Raw genomic sequence first — 13,919 nt, 5'->3', positions numbered from 1 at the left:
TTCTATTAACTGTGAAGAGCTGCGACAATTCATTTTGAAGATCTGAGAGTAAAATATTGCAATAAATCAGTAAATGCGTTATTGCAATTTCCTGCCCATATAAAAAATGTCTATTAAAAATCAGTGAGTTAAGTCTAATACCTTTTATTGGTTTAAATGTCAAATTTCCCATCAGTATTTATATAAATCACATGTACAAAACGTGAATTAAGTCATGCTACTTGTGGCGTGTGTAGACAAAGCAAATCCTGTAAGCAATCAAAATAGAAATGAGATTTGATTGGTTTCTGAAATAGTATCAAAGATGCTTTGTCTTCTCTAACACATTACTAACACCCCAAAAAACCTCTTTGCTGCATATCTCAAGGGTTGACAAGTGTATCAGATTATACATTTCAGTGTCTAAATAACTGTTAAGAGCCTCCAAATAACAAATTCAACGTAGATGTGCAAAGAGCAAGTTTATTAACAATACGTTCATGTGCCAACATGACTGAAGAGGAGGAGGAAATACAAATAACTGGAACAATAGAGCAAGCAAAACCAAAAAGTCATTATATCCTATACATTACGAAGAAAATCTGAAGCTCAGCAAGAGGGAAAGCATAGGAAATCATATTATTCTCTTGGTCGTTAGCCTGTGTCAAAATACAATCCAGTCACTTCCCAGCACGCAGCTAATCAGTCATACAATAGAATTCAAGATCATTCTGGTACGGATGCAGGGAAAAAAGAAAAAAGTGAGAGGCTCTCATGTTTCCTCAATATATTTAACCAAGCGCCTAGCAAATGCATCATTATTGCAACTTCTAAGTAAAAAGAGAGTATCAGTGAAGCTATTTTTAAATAAGAATACAAGTCATGCTATGTAAAAGATTTTTTATGTGCTGAACTTTCTGAGTTTTCCACACCCCGCCTTCCCTCAAGCCAAATTGCATAAAGTCTTTCACAAATCTGCTTGGAGCTGTTCTTTCAGTCACAAAGGAATGAATGTTAGAAGGTCATGTTCAACACATGACTTCTCTATGAGAGCTGCAAATGTAAATCTCTTCCTGTTAAACTGTCAGCAGGAGAGCAGTTGTCCAGCAACATACACAGCAGTTTCTTAACAGGTATTCCTAGTGAGTGAAGTTTTCTGCCTGGTGTCTACTATAATTTCTTGACATTTCTACCTTTTAGTTTTATAAATCACTGCACAACTTGAATAAGCCTTAATTTTCATGTGCTTTATACACTTTCAGAATGAATGGATTTACAGTAGCTTTATTTAGATAGGCTTCCATTTTGACATATTCTCCTAATTGTTTTTATCGCATGCAAACTTTTTAAGCTGCATACCAGACAGTTAAGTGCATCAAAGACCTGCATGCAATGATTATTCTTCCTTCTTCCATAAAGTTGTTGGATTTTGGCATGTGGATTTAAGTAAGGGAAAAAATTGAGCAACAATTTACTTATTAAGATAATCAGGTTCAAATACTCTGTTTGGATTTCAAAATGGCAGTAATTTGCTTTACTAGTACCCAAATATGACTTTCTGAGTATTCTAATTAATTGCTTCGTAACACCTTGCACAAAGCATCCTGAAGTATTTTAGACTCTGCAGACATTACAGACCTGTTTTTCTACTTCTTTGCATTTAGTGCAGTTATTAATATCTGAGGAAATAGGTTATAAAATGACACTCTTCTGATGTGGTATCCGATGTGGCATTGAACCAGAATAGGAGGATTTGATGCAAGGCCCAGTGCCACGGTGCTCAGCTCAGCCACAGACCAAAGAGGCAGTTGTGAAAACTGAGACAACTGCCTGATAAATAATCAACAAGCTCGTTATTGAACAATGTCAGTGTAAAGGATTTGGATGGGACCTTCAGGGGCCACCTGGCTCAGCTTTCTGGGCTGAGATGGAGTGAAGTATACGTGCCATTTCTGAGAGATGTTTGCGCTGCTGTTCCTGGAGACTTCAACTGAAGCATGTATAACCTCCCAAGCCATCAATTCCAATCTTTGTATTAATGTTTTAGAGACAGCAACCTAAATTGTCCTGGTTGCAATTTAGGCCTCTTACTTCTCATCATTCCTGTCACAGTGGGCAAAATGGATTATTTTCTTTCTCTTCACAACCATGCTTTTACATGCTTGAACACTCCTTTCACATCCCCTTTTGTCTTCTCTTTTGGCTGAATAGATTCAAGTTGTCCAATATTTCCTCACAAGTCATGTTTTCCAGGCCTCAGATCCTGGCCTCAGAAAAGGACTGGCCTCTCCACGTGAGCCCCATCTTTCTCCAAGTATGGTGCCCAAGCTAGAGGCAGCACCCTTGCTCACACCTCACCAGTGTTAAACACCAGGATTAGGTCCCGTTTTCATAGAATCATAGAATGGTTTAGATTGGAAGGGACCGTAACGATCATCTACTTCCAACCCCCTGCCCTGGGCAGGGACACCTCCCACCAGACCAGGCTGCTCAAAGCCCCATCCAGCCTGGCCTTGAACACCTCCAGGGATGGGGCAGCCACAGCTTCCCTGGGCAACCTGGGCCAGGGGCTCACCGCACTCAGAAAAATTTCTTCCTGATGTCTAATCTAAATCTGCCTTCTTCCAGTTTGAAGCCATTACCCCTTGTCCTATTGCTACATGCCCTTGTAAAAAGTCCCTCTCCAGCTTTCTTGTAGGCCCCCTTTAGGGACTGGAAGGGGCTCTAAGGTCTCCCCAGAGCCTTCTCTTCTCCAGGCTGAACACCCCCAACTCTCTCAGCCTGTCCTCACAGCATCTCTGTGGCCTCCTCTGGCCCCGCTCCAGTAGGTCCATGTCCTTCTGCTGTTGGTGTCCCCAGAGCTGGAGGCAGCACTGCAGGGGGGTCTCCCCAGCGTGGAGCAGAGAGGCAGAATCCCCTCCCCCGCCCTGCTGCCCAGCTGCTGCACACACTCGATGTTCTCGCTTTTCCCAGCTCCTCACTGGTGGGGTGAGGACTCGGTGCTGAGGGACCCACTGCCATCACCTCAGCCCCCGCCAGGCGGTCAAGGTGAGGGCACTGCCTTCACCGGCGCGGATGGCGCATGCGCGGCCGGCCGGGCCGGGGCGGGGGGGACGGTACCCACAGACACGGCGGCGGGCGGCCGCTGGCGGCGGGATGCGATGACATCACCGCGGCGGGACGCGCGCGGGCGGGACGGCGCAGCGCGGCGGAGAGCGTGAGTGGCCGCTCCGCGCGTCCCGGCGCGGGGGAGGGGCGCGCGGCGGCGGGGCAGGGCGGCGCGGGGCGACGGCGGGGCAAGATGGCGGCGGGCCAGCCCTCACCCCCTCCTCCGCCCCGCGAAGCCCCCAGGCATTGCCCCTGCGGGCGGCTGCGGGCCCGCGGCCTTCCCGGGCGGCCCGGCCCGGCTCTGCGCGGGGCCGGGGGAAGGAGTGAGGCTGGTTGTTACAGGAAGCCTGTGGCGGCGAGCGGGGCCGGTGGGTTAGGCCTCGCTCTGTGGGGGAGGTTGGCCGGGCTCCGCAGCCCGCGGGTGTGCCCCGCGGGAGCCCGGCCTCGGCCCGGCGGGTGGAGGGGACCTGCCCCTCCGAATTAGGGTCTCCCGCGTCACCCCTGCCCGTCGTCGTGAGCGGGGTCTGTGAGGAAACCTCAGGGAAATGAGTCTGTGAAGGAACCTGCTGAGGCTGAGGGAGATTTCTCTGCTTGTCTAGTCTTCTGTGTATGGAAGGGACAGGAACACTCTCTGAGGAAATTCACTGTAAACTCTTAAAAACTGCTATAAGGTGTATAAGTATTTCCATTTTAAAAGCTATTAACAGAGTTCATAGTTTAAACTGGTGGCCTTCCTTTGCTGTTGGAGAGAAAATCATGGTTACAAAAGCTGAGAGAACAGTAGGTCGTGCAGCCTGCTCAGGGGTAGGGTTTCCCCTCTCTACGTGTTTTTCTAAATACAGGTTCTTGTTTCCAAATTATTTACAAATGCCCTCCTGTACTGGGAAAATACTTGGCCCCTCAGGTTTTTTCCCCAAATACGTGTCAATGTACTGAGCTTTTATTCCACCTTGATTCTAACTGAGTTAAATTGGTGGGCAAAACCACGGTTTTCTAAGGTAGCTCAGTGGTTGAGGACTCCTCATGCTGGGCCTGTCCTGATGTCTGAAGTGATGCTGAAACACACTCTTAATTTGTTTTCAAGAACTCGGCTTCTTTGACCAACTGCAGAACGTTTCCGTTTTGATAAGCTCACTAGGTTGTCTTAAAGGATACAAACGAGTGCAAATCTTAACAACTGCCTGTTTGTTGACATAGGTTTTGGCTATTTACTTTTAGAAAACCCAGCCATTTGTGAGGAATACAAGATGTAATATGAGAACAAGTGAACAGCTCACTGAAAGCAGTATCGTTACTGATAAAGACCAACAAAATCCAACTTTGGATCTGATGAAAGGTTAATCTTGTTATGTTACCTAATTTCTGATAATTTAGAAGTGTCTTTAACTTCTGGTTAGCGTCTGGTTCTTCAGAATAAGAACTGTTGCAGGAGAGTGTTCGCACTCTAATCAGTAGCTGGCTAGCATTTATGCCAACCTTGAAGCTGAGGGTTTAGTTTTATTTCAGTATCGTTGTCAGTGTTCTGATAAACCTATAAATATTTAGTCGTGTGCACTTGCATTTGTGGCAATGGTTTTGTAGTTCAAAACTGGACTGAAGTATTCACTTTCTTAGAGTTGACTTCTACAGGAATCATGACATCTTTTTTTAAAACGAGAACAGAAGTTTTCCATTTTATTTTCTTCACCACTAATTATCTGATACCAATTTCTTAGTATGTCTCTGATTCATTTTTCTTTTTGAACTAATAATCAACTTGCCTGGCTCTCCCTCATAGGAAAGATTATTCTGCTTATTATTCACTATTGTAGAGCAGTCCATGCAATTACTTGTTTTAAAGTTTTAATATTCTTTGTACTGCTTACTATCTTACTACATATACGTTTATGTTTTCTGTAAGTTATTCTTTTTTTTTCTTCTTGGGCCTTTGGCTACTTTTAATAAGGAGCAGTGCAAACACTACAAATAAAACAATCTTCTGAAAACCTTACTGTGTTCATCTGATGTCCATGACCTAAATGCTGCTAAGAAGCTAAAATTAATTTTAAAAGTGGATTAAGTGAAAATAATTGATTGCATTTATTTTGACACAGGTATGAAAACTCAATGGGGTCATCCAAAAATGTAATAAGTGAGCCTGTTGATGTGGAGGAAGGCTATAACACGATGGTAAGACATTCAGCTGCTGTAACAGCGGGGTAGGGTTTTTCCTGCTGCAAGAAAAACTGATTTTTCATGTTGGAATTCATTGATAAATCATTTCATTTGTACCTTCTCTGAAAGTATTGATTCTAGAAAATGAATGACTTTAATTTATTAATGCCAAGATGAGAAACCTTCAAAAATGAATTTTACTGTGGAAGAAATTCGAGTATTTCTTCTGGTTTTGCGTCATTTCCAGTTCTGTCAGCATATAGGTTTTTCGCACTTTAGGACATTTGTTTCAGCTGATTCCCATTTTAATCTTTTTTCATCCGACCTGTGCTCTAGTGTAGGACCATAATGTTTGGTTACAGTAATAGGGTGGTGTTCTTTGATGTAGCTGAGGTTAGAACTGAATTAACTGTCTTCGAGAATGCAATGGATAAAATTGGTGGGTTTTTTTACAGCAGTATATTTATACTATGAACACCATTAAATCAAGAATCCTCATAAAAGGTCCTTTAATATTCATAGCCATGCAAAGAAGCAGTACAGACTAAATAACAAAAATCTTCTATTTAAGGCTAAACAAATTTGTAGTCACTCCTTTTACCTAACATGCAACATACCTAAATGATTGTATCTAGAGCACTTTGAAGAAGGTAACTTCTTTGGATAATGGAGTAGCAAATAGGGAAGGGATCAGGTTGAGGAAGTTGTCGAAAACCTATGCATCGGTATCACTTCACTCGTATGAAGGAGGGTATTAAAGCTTGCTCTTGTCTAGTCAAATGCAAAGACCGTGTTGATACGCAGTATGGCCTTTGGCACAATAGTTTGCACTTCTTTGTGGCTGTACACTTCACTGTTGCTAACTGTCCTGTTAAGACCTCCTTTAAGGGTTTGTTGTTTTCTTTTGACTGACATCTAACTTACAGAGACAAGAATTTTAAGTCAGACTCCAGTTTCATGATATAAAGTACTTGGAGATGTCATGTTGAGATACTTCTGCTTTCCTTAAAAGCTTTTCTGGCTTGTAAAAAAAATAGACAAAATAATTTACAAGTCAGTTTGGTGTGGACTAATGCAAAGTTTTACACTTACATGGGAGTAATGACCTCCAGAAATAAGGATGGAAAACAACTGTCTTAGCAGCAGTTGTTCATAAAGGAACCTTGGGATTATAGAGGGTCGCAGGTGCAAAAGAGAAATTCTGCTTATATCTATTATATATATGTATTTTATATATCTCTTATTATGATATATTATATATTTGAGTTGGGTCTGCTCTGACCAGGGGATGGAGACTTGGGGATTGGACTAGACCTGCAGAGGTCCCTTCCAGGCTTTGTTATTCTGTGACTGTATAAGTTGTGCTAATTTATGTGTGATATGTTATGACATATGTGTTATATCATTAGTGATGAAAAGGTAGTATCATATTGCAAAAAAATACCCATCATCATTTTGAGATGATTAAATGGGAATATCATCTGTAAGACGTGAATAACCTGTCCACAGTGTTTATCATTGAGAAAGGCTTTACTGAAGTATTTGTATCTGCTTTTGGACATTGTATTTCAAAGACATGTGTGAATCAGTTGGAGACAATCTGGAAGAGAAAACCCTAAGTGCTCAGATTCAGAAAACTTGAAATCTGAGATCTGGAAAACATGATAAAAAAGATTAAAGGAATAGGGATGGTAAGCGTGGAAGACTGATGAAGGATGAAATAGAACATTTCAGCATAAAAACAGCATAAAAAATAATAGGGAAGAAAAAAAATTCAAATGGTTTCCAAATCTTCTGTGTATGGCAAGAATGAGTGGGTTTGTGCTGTAGGAAAGCTATAGTTAAATATTACATAGATGATGCTGAGTGAACACTGTCTGCTGGTGGAGAATTTGAAAGAAAAGATGCAGTAAATGAGGAAAGATGTATTTGTTTACTTTGGTTTTGGCAGTTGGGGATGCCATAGATTAGCTTTACTTCCAGCTATGGTGAGTGTTTGGGTCTTTTTTGAAGATTTGAAAATAAATTAATGCAAAATGTAGCCTGAACATTCTTCTTGTAAGACAGACATGTTTCATAGGTGATTAAGTTAAAATTATTTGACTCTCTTCTGATGTAGACTACCACACGTATTTGCATTGGGAGTTTTTACAGTAGTTTAAAGTGTTTTTAAAAGTTATGTGACATTTGTGGATCTTTGACTCTTAGACCGATGATAGAAAGTGTACTGTTAAGCAACAAGGGATTAAAATGCCAAACGAAACTTGATTCAGCAGAAATGGTCACTCTTACTCCAAATTCCTAGTGAGAATAGGAAATTAGTTATATAGAATACGGGTAGACTAGAACCAGTGTAGTACAGATCCTGTTTTTTTATGTGCTTTGCTTTGCTTTCTTTGGGCCAAAATATATAATTTGCTTTATTTATTTCCCTAGGTTTTCCAATACAGCAGTGACTTCTTTTTGTCTTTGGTTTTGTTGTTTTACATGGTGATATCTCTAGGTAGGTCAGTGGAGCGCTAGATGGCACACTGTGGCTTTGAAACAAGCAATCGAGGACATCTGGAATGAGAGAAACCTAAGTTAAATACTACTATATAAGCATTGAAGTAAAAGCAGTTTCTCGTTTGTTTTGTGTTTCCTACCAACTTAATAAATTATAGCTACTAATCTGCTATATTAATTTTTACTGTATTTTCTTTCTAAGTATGTACTAGTACTATAAAACAAAGTGGTTGCAGGCTTGAGTCATGTGATGGTAAGAACAAAAAGAGGAAAAATGCATCTTCTGATTTTTACTATAGAAAATCAGTCTGTTTGTGCCCGAAATAATGTTTAGATTTATGTAATTTCTTTGTGGTTAAGTTTGCCCGTGTTTAAAGGTAGCTTGGTCAGCAGTTTTGTGCTATCACGGTACATAAATTTAGCATTACAGTATATAGTTTGGCTTTGTTTCAAATTATTTTCTGAGGAATAACTTGGTATGCTGTAGAAGAGGCAAGATTTTATCTAATTGACATTTGTCACTTGATACAAGTATTTCTTAATCAGTCTTAAAGGTCTGAGATGGTATATTTTGCAAGTGCAAAGCAATATGCTTATTAGGTAAATGAAGTTCATCCTCAGGGCCTCTCATTCTGTCTTTGAACAGCTGTAGCTTTCTAGTAATAACAGCTAACTTTATTTGCCAGGAAATACTTCCTGATTTCTTGTCCTCTCAGTGAAAGAGAGCTGGGGTTTTCATACTTTTCAGACAATTCCAATAAATCCTGTGCCTTTCTCCAGGCTCTCTTCGGTCAGCTAACATATGTATTTTGGTTTCATGCAGCTTTTATCTTGAATAATTACTTCTAATTAACACAAGGTAACTAAAACATTTGTGAAGTCTGCTGTTATGCTCTAGCAGCACTGACAATCAATTCAACGGAGGTTAAAAATGGGTGGTGTGTAGATGTACACATACTGAGGGCTGGGTAGTAACTCTCATGTCATGTTGATGAATCAGTCTGGTTGTCATGCAGAAAAATCGTTGTGAAAGTGAATAAGTACACCTGTTTCGGATATTTGAGGAAAATTCAGTACCCACTGGATTAGGGTACTGAACGCACATATTGGATGAAATTAATATATCAAAACAAAAATTTATATTTTTTTTTTCCATCACTTGTATTTCTTGTTTTCAGGCTTCCTTCCAACGCTCTAATAGCCATGACAAAGTGCGGAAAATAGTTGCAGAAGAGGGACGTACAGCAAGGAACCTAATTGCATGGAGTGTTCCACTGGAAAACAAAGAGGATGATGGTATGTATTCAACAGTCTGCCACCAGCTTTTTCCACTTCGGTCCCTTTGTCCTCTGGAGGTGCTTGCTTGGAAACATATTTCTTACATAGAATTCCTCTACAAAAAAATAAATGTTTATTTTTAGTGTACATAGAATTACAGAAATGCCTAGGTCGGAAGGGACCTTTCAGGTCATCTAGTCCAACCATCAAGGTAACTGTGACAAAACCCATCACTAAACCATATCATTAAGCACTATGTCTGCCTGTCTTTTAAAAACTCTCAGGGATGGTACCTCAACCACTTACCTGGGCAGCCTGTTTCAATGCTTAATAACCATAGTATAATTTTAAAGCTTTTTTCCTAAGTGCACCCTGCAGTTGACAGATCGCTTTATAAAACCTTCACAGTGACAGATTAAAAACTGTTTTCATTTTGTCTGTAACATTTAACATTGCTCTGTCTTGCTGATATTATCAAGATACTTGTGTAATATAATGTTGTCTTAAATTCATGTCTTGTAACTTGGGAATTCAGAACTGTAGGGATGGCTTAGAACAGTCCAACAAATTGCTCTCTGTGCTCTGAAACAAATGGTTGGAAGTTTCTTTTGGTATCACTTCAGTCTTTGGTAAACATCTGTGAAGAATCTTTAAGGAAGGTGGTATGTGGGACAGTTTTCCATAATACAAGGCGTCAGAACAGTTTTGTTACTGTTGTAATATTCTCTTGTGGTATGATGCCTTAAGAAGCCAGGAACTGACTTAAATTTTTATACAGCTCAAGCTGTTCCAGATGACAGAATGCTGTTTTTGAGGACTTCGTCTGAAATATTTTTGTAGCTCACATGTCCCTGTGCAGGTGCTGCTGCTTTTGAGACTTAGGCGGGAGTGCCTAAAAGTTCTAATTTATATTGAATGTCATATTCATGGTATAAAATAATCCTGTTGGACAGCTTGGTCAAGTGCCCAGGTATGCTCGCTCCTCTTCATCCCCACGCCTGACAAACTGAAAAACACCGAGACCTTGAAACCCACATACTATAGCTGGCTATAAAGTAAATATTTTCACAAATTCAGATGCTATTGTCTTTTAAAAGAGCAGTTTTCCCAGGCATTGGAAGAGAAATTAGTCCTGTGTCACTCAGACCAGGACACTAAGTTACAAGAAAATTAACCCTATATTTGAAGCAAATTGATGCAAAGTTTAAAATGTCTTTGGCTTGCTTTATGCATTAAGTTGTATTTGTGATTTTTTTTTTTTTCTTTTTAAAGCTGAAAAGTCTAAAGTCACAGAAGACAAAGTGTTGCTTGAAAACCTATTCAGATGTTTGTACATGGACATTTGTATAGGTGCAATTTAAGGAAATTGCATTCAGTTTCAAAGGCATAGCTGTACTTCTGTTGAACAGTTGCAGGCAGAATGGTGGTTAATTTATGTTTGTCAGCTAAACATCCAAAATCTAATTACAGTTGTCCACATTTACAAGCTCTGGTTTCATGTTCTGATCCTTTTACTTCAGTGTTGTCCCAGCCATCTTAGTACATTTTGTATAGTGGCATTTTTAGTAAGCACTAGCTGGTCAGCAGAAAAACATGCTGTGAATCTTTGTTAGCTACATGTAGGAAGAGAAAATGGAAATAATTTAAGATTTGAGCATAATCTGACCAAGTAGAGTGCGTACCTCCCAGCTTGCAACCTACATGCGACTGCATTATCATGAATATGTGGGTTTCTTAAGTGGGCCAGTTGTGTGTTCTTGTGACAGCTTTGTTTACGTCTGTCTCCAGAAGATGCATTTATCTATCTGCTAGTCTTACATTTGCCTGCATGGTCTTGAGTATTTTCATAGATCCATTGATATTATTGGACTAGTCATATATGTCACTTAAGCGGAATAGAATTGAGGCCCAAAGTATTTATAGATTCTGAATTACACTTTTGGGCAAGGTAGTAATATGACTGAGTGTATATGCGAAAGGAACATGGAGTATATTTCTAAGAGTATTTTTGAGTTACTTGTGAGTTGGTTCAATTTCTGTTTGAAGAGTCTATTTTTTAATACTACCTTGCTTATGATATTCTTTTAGAAACTTTCAAGTAAGATTTTTTCCTTAAAAATGAGTGTGAGTTGTAGATGAATGTTTGCTCTAATGTTTTCTAACAAAACATGAAGAATGAATGTAAAAGTGAATTTTTAGCCTTCATTAAATAGATGTTATGTATGATAATTAAAATCTAAGTAGGTATATTCATTTCCTTCTTTTGGTTGTATTAGCACCATTGTAATTTTTAAACTTTTTGTCACTGGTGATTTCTTCTTTTTAAAAATTCTTCTTTAAATCATAGCCTGACCTTTTTGCACAATACAAAGAATCTGATGATAATTGCCTGATGGAAAATTTTTCTGTGGAAGGGAACTTGTGGCTAATGAAAGTCTGGCAGAGCCAGATCCTTTACCACTTGACCCTTGTCTTGGCATAGAGGGTATATATGTTGGTGTCAGTGAGCTCTGATTCATTTTATGCTGAGCTTTCAATGTGCGTTTTGTCCCTGAGGAATGATACAGCAATATTATGAATTAGGACAGTTCTAACTCGTTCAGGAGTTGTGTAAATCAGGCCAAAGGTTCAGGTTGCCTGAGCCAATCCTGCAACTCTTCTGTACAAAGCAGAATTTTGTCTTTGGGCAGTTTCTTCTGCTCATAATGTTCAGAGGTATTGCTTTGGCAGTAGCAGTGTGCGATTTAACATTTTGTATTATATACTGCTATTCATTATCAGATTATTTTTTTTTCTGCAGAAACAGTGAAGGTATGGGCATTCGCAATTACTAGTGGTAGTGTTAGAGAGGGCTGATAAATTAAAATGCTGGGTTAATTTTTTTAGTTTGTGTCCTTTCTTTTTCTATTTCCTTTAAGGATTGTGTGATTGTGTCCTCCTTACCATTTAATTTTTCCTCTGAAAGACTTGTGTATTTTATATAGAGGATATGAGTAAAAGAGCAATAATGAAAAGAATTGTAGCCCAAACCTTCAGATTCCTTAATGGAAATAGATAGTTCCTGGCAATTGGGAATATTTCCTTAAAAATGAGAGAGATTTCTGAAATGGCATGTGGCACTTCTGTTACATGTTTTGGAGCAGCATGCACCCTTGTTATGTCAGATCTGAAATTCTAGTTATGAATACAGATCAACAACATGAGAAAATACAAAACATAGTGGCAGTGGTCTAGAAGAGATAGTGATTGTTAACACATTTCAGGTATTAAAATTAAAATATTTGTTCACAGAATTCATTAATATGCAGCAGATTCTATTGGATAGACTAACTAATAGCACAGTTGACTTTGTGTCCTAGGAGGAGAGTCTTTAACTGTGAAAAATTCACTAGTCTGATATTCTGTCTCCAGAATTAAATTTGCGTTCCAAACCTATGGCCACTGCCTATCGCAGTCACTTTGTTCTTGCCCACCTTGAAAAGCTGTGATCATTCTAATAGAGGTTTTCAGAATTTTTTCTTTGTAATTATTTTATATGCCTAGTATGAAATTAGAGGCACTGCATGCAGATAAGCACTACACAAATCTTATTACAAAATTTCAGCTATGATATTAGTGATAGTTAAGACATCCCAGAGGCTTGACATATAAATGTTAATAGAAGTTAACATACCTTTGGAACTTTAAGAGATGCGTCAAAAAAATGGAAAATCTTGTATTTGCAACGGTTCCTTTCTTATTTCCTACTTGCTTAAAATCATCTGGGCTCTCGCCATATAGAATTCATTTGTGGATGAAGCGTTTCAGGGTAAGGAAACATATTTTATTGCTTGAAAGGTACCTGGCACACTTTGGGGAGCCTGCAGTATAATCTGCTCCTTTAGCAAGAGCTTGATGGAGCAAACAGGTTTTGCAGTATGTGATGAAAGTCAGGAAACTTGGCTCTCTTTGGCCAAGTAAGGAAGTTGTAAGAGTCATGACTGAAAACATTGTGTGTGAGCCCTAACAACGTTGGATCTGGTTATAACTGGCAGAATATAACATGAAGGGAAGGGTACCCTTTAGGGCTCGTAAGTTTCAAACCTTCAGTTTCACTGAAATGAGTGGAAGCCATGGTAGGTGAATACAGGGCCATTATATTCTGGATGAGGCAGTGTCAGTGATTTGTAAAAGTAATTTTATGCAAAAATATATTGCTGTAATTCAATCTGGAGGTGGAAAAATATGGATAATTTTGGTTATCCATGCTTGAAGGCAGTCATTCCAGATGCTTAGCACTGTACAGCTAGAAAAATCATATCTACTACTGCTCTACAAATTTTTAAAAAGATATGGGTTATAATAATATTAGAAACTTCAATACGCTTCCTCAATTAAGGGGTCAAAAATAATTAGTCTCATCTGGTTGCTTGCCCCAGGCGAGTGCCTCTCCCTTACTTTCCATGAGATTCGGACAACCAGGTCTTATCCAAGCCTCATTTTTGCAAAAATATTTCTTAGGATGGACAATTGCCCCAGTTGGGGCTAGTAAAATAGATTGTGGTGTACAGACTGGTTATATGTAGCAATGGCACTGTAACGTAGACTGACCGTCTTACAGGTTTTATAGATAATATGGAAGAAGAGATGTGACAAACTGGATTTATCACACTGAGCATAAGAGCTGGCGGAAAACAACAGAAAACAACAGAATGCTTGCCCATTTGGGATGATTTTTTGAGACTGTTAGTATAAATTATAGCTTTTGAAAATAATTTATCAGTGGTGCTTTTTTGGAGATAGTAGCACCTCAGCTTTTTGTGACAGGAAGTCTTCACAAATCATAAACTCTGTGTGCTTCATACTTAATTACCAGAGAGAGAGGAAATGGACTTCAAGTGTAAAATATGACTGTA

General features: G+C 39.3%; 1 protein-coding gene across 6 annotated transcripts in view; it reads left to right on the top strand.

Moving 5' to 3' along the window:
- The first annotated feature begins 3,080 nt into the window (after positions 1–3,080).
- Positions 3,081–13,919, top strand: part of SCAPER (S-phase cyclin A associated protein in the ER) — a 164,389-nt gene continuing 153,550 nt past the window's right edge. For 3 of the 6 annotated variants that reach the window (XR_012588928.1, XM_074599598.1, XM_074599597.1), the window contains exons 1-3: positions 3,087–3,196; positions 5,181–5,256; positions 8,925–9,042. Coding sequence is in view for 5 of the 6 variants with exons in the window: in XM_074599598.1 (XP_074455699.1) it covers positions 3,141–3,196; positions 5,181–5,256; positions 8,925–9,042 (250 nt within the window). In the remaining variant the exon portion in view is untranslated. Of the gene's footprint in view, positions 3,197–3,261; positions 3,456–4,305; positions 4,424–5,180; positions 5,257–8,924; positions 9,043–13,919 lie in introns of those variants that run through there. The other 3 variants (XM_074599600.1, XM_074599599.1, XM_074599601.1) reach the window with 3 other exon arrangements.

This window comes from Larus michahellis, chromosome 9, assembly GCF_964199755.1.
Source record: "Larus michahellis chromosome 9, bLarMic1.1, whole genome shotgun sequence".
Taxonomy (NCBI): domain Eukaryota; kingdom Metazoa; phylum Chordata; class Aves; order Charadriiformes; family Laridae; genus Larus; species Larus michahellis.
Note: the sequence above shows the minus strand (reverse complement) of the source record. Positions and strands in the feature narration are given on the sequence as shown.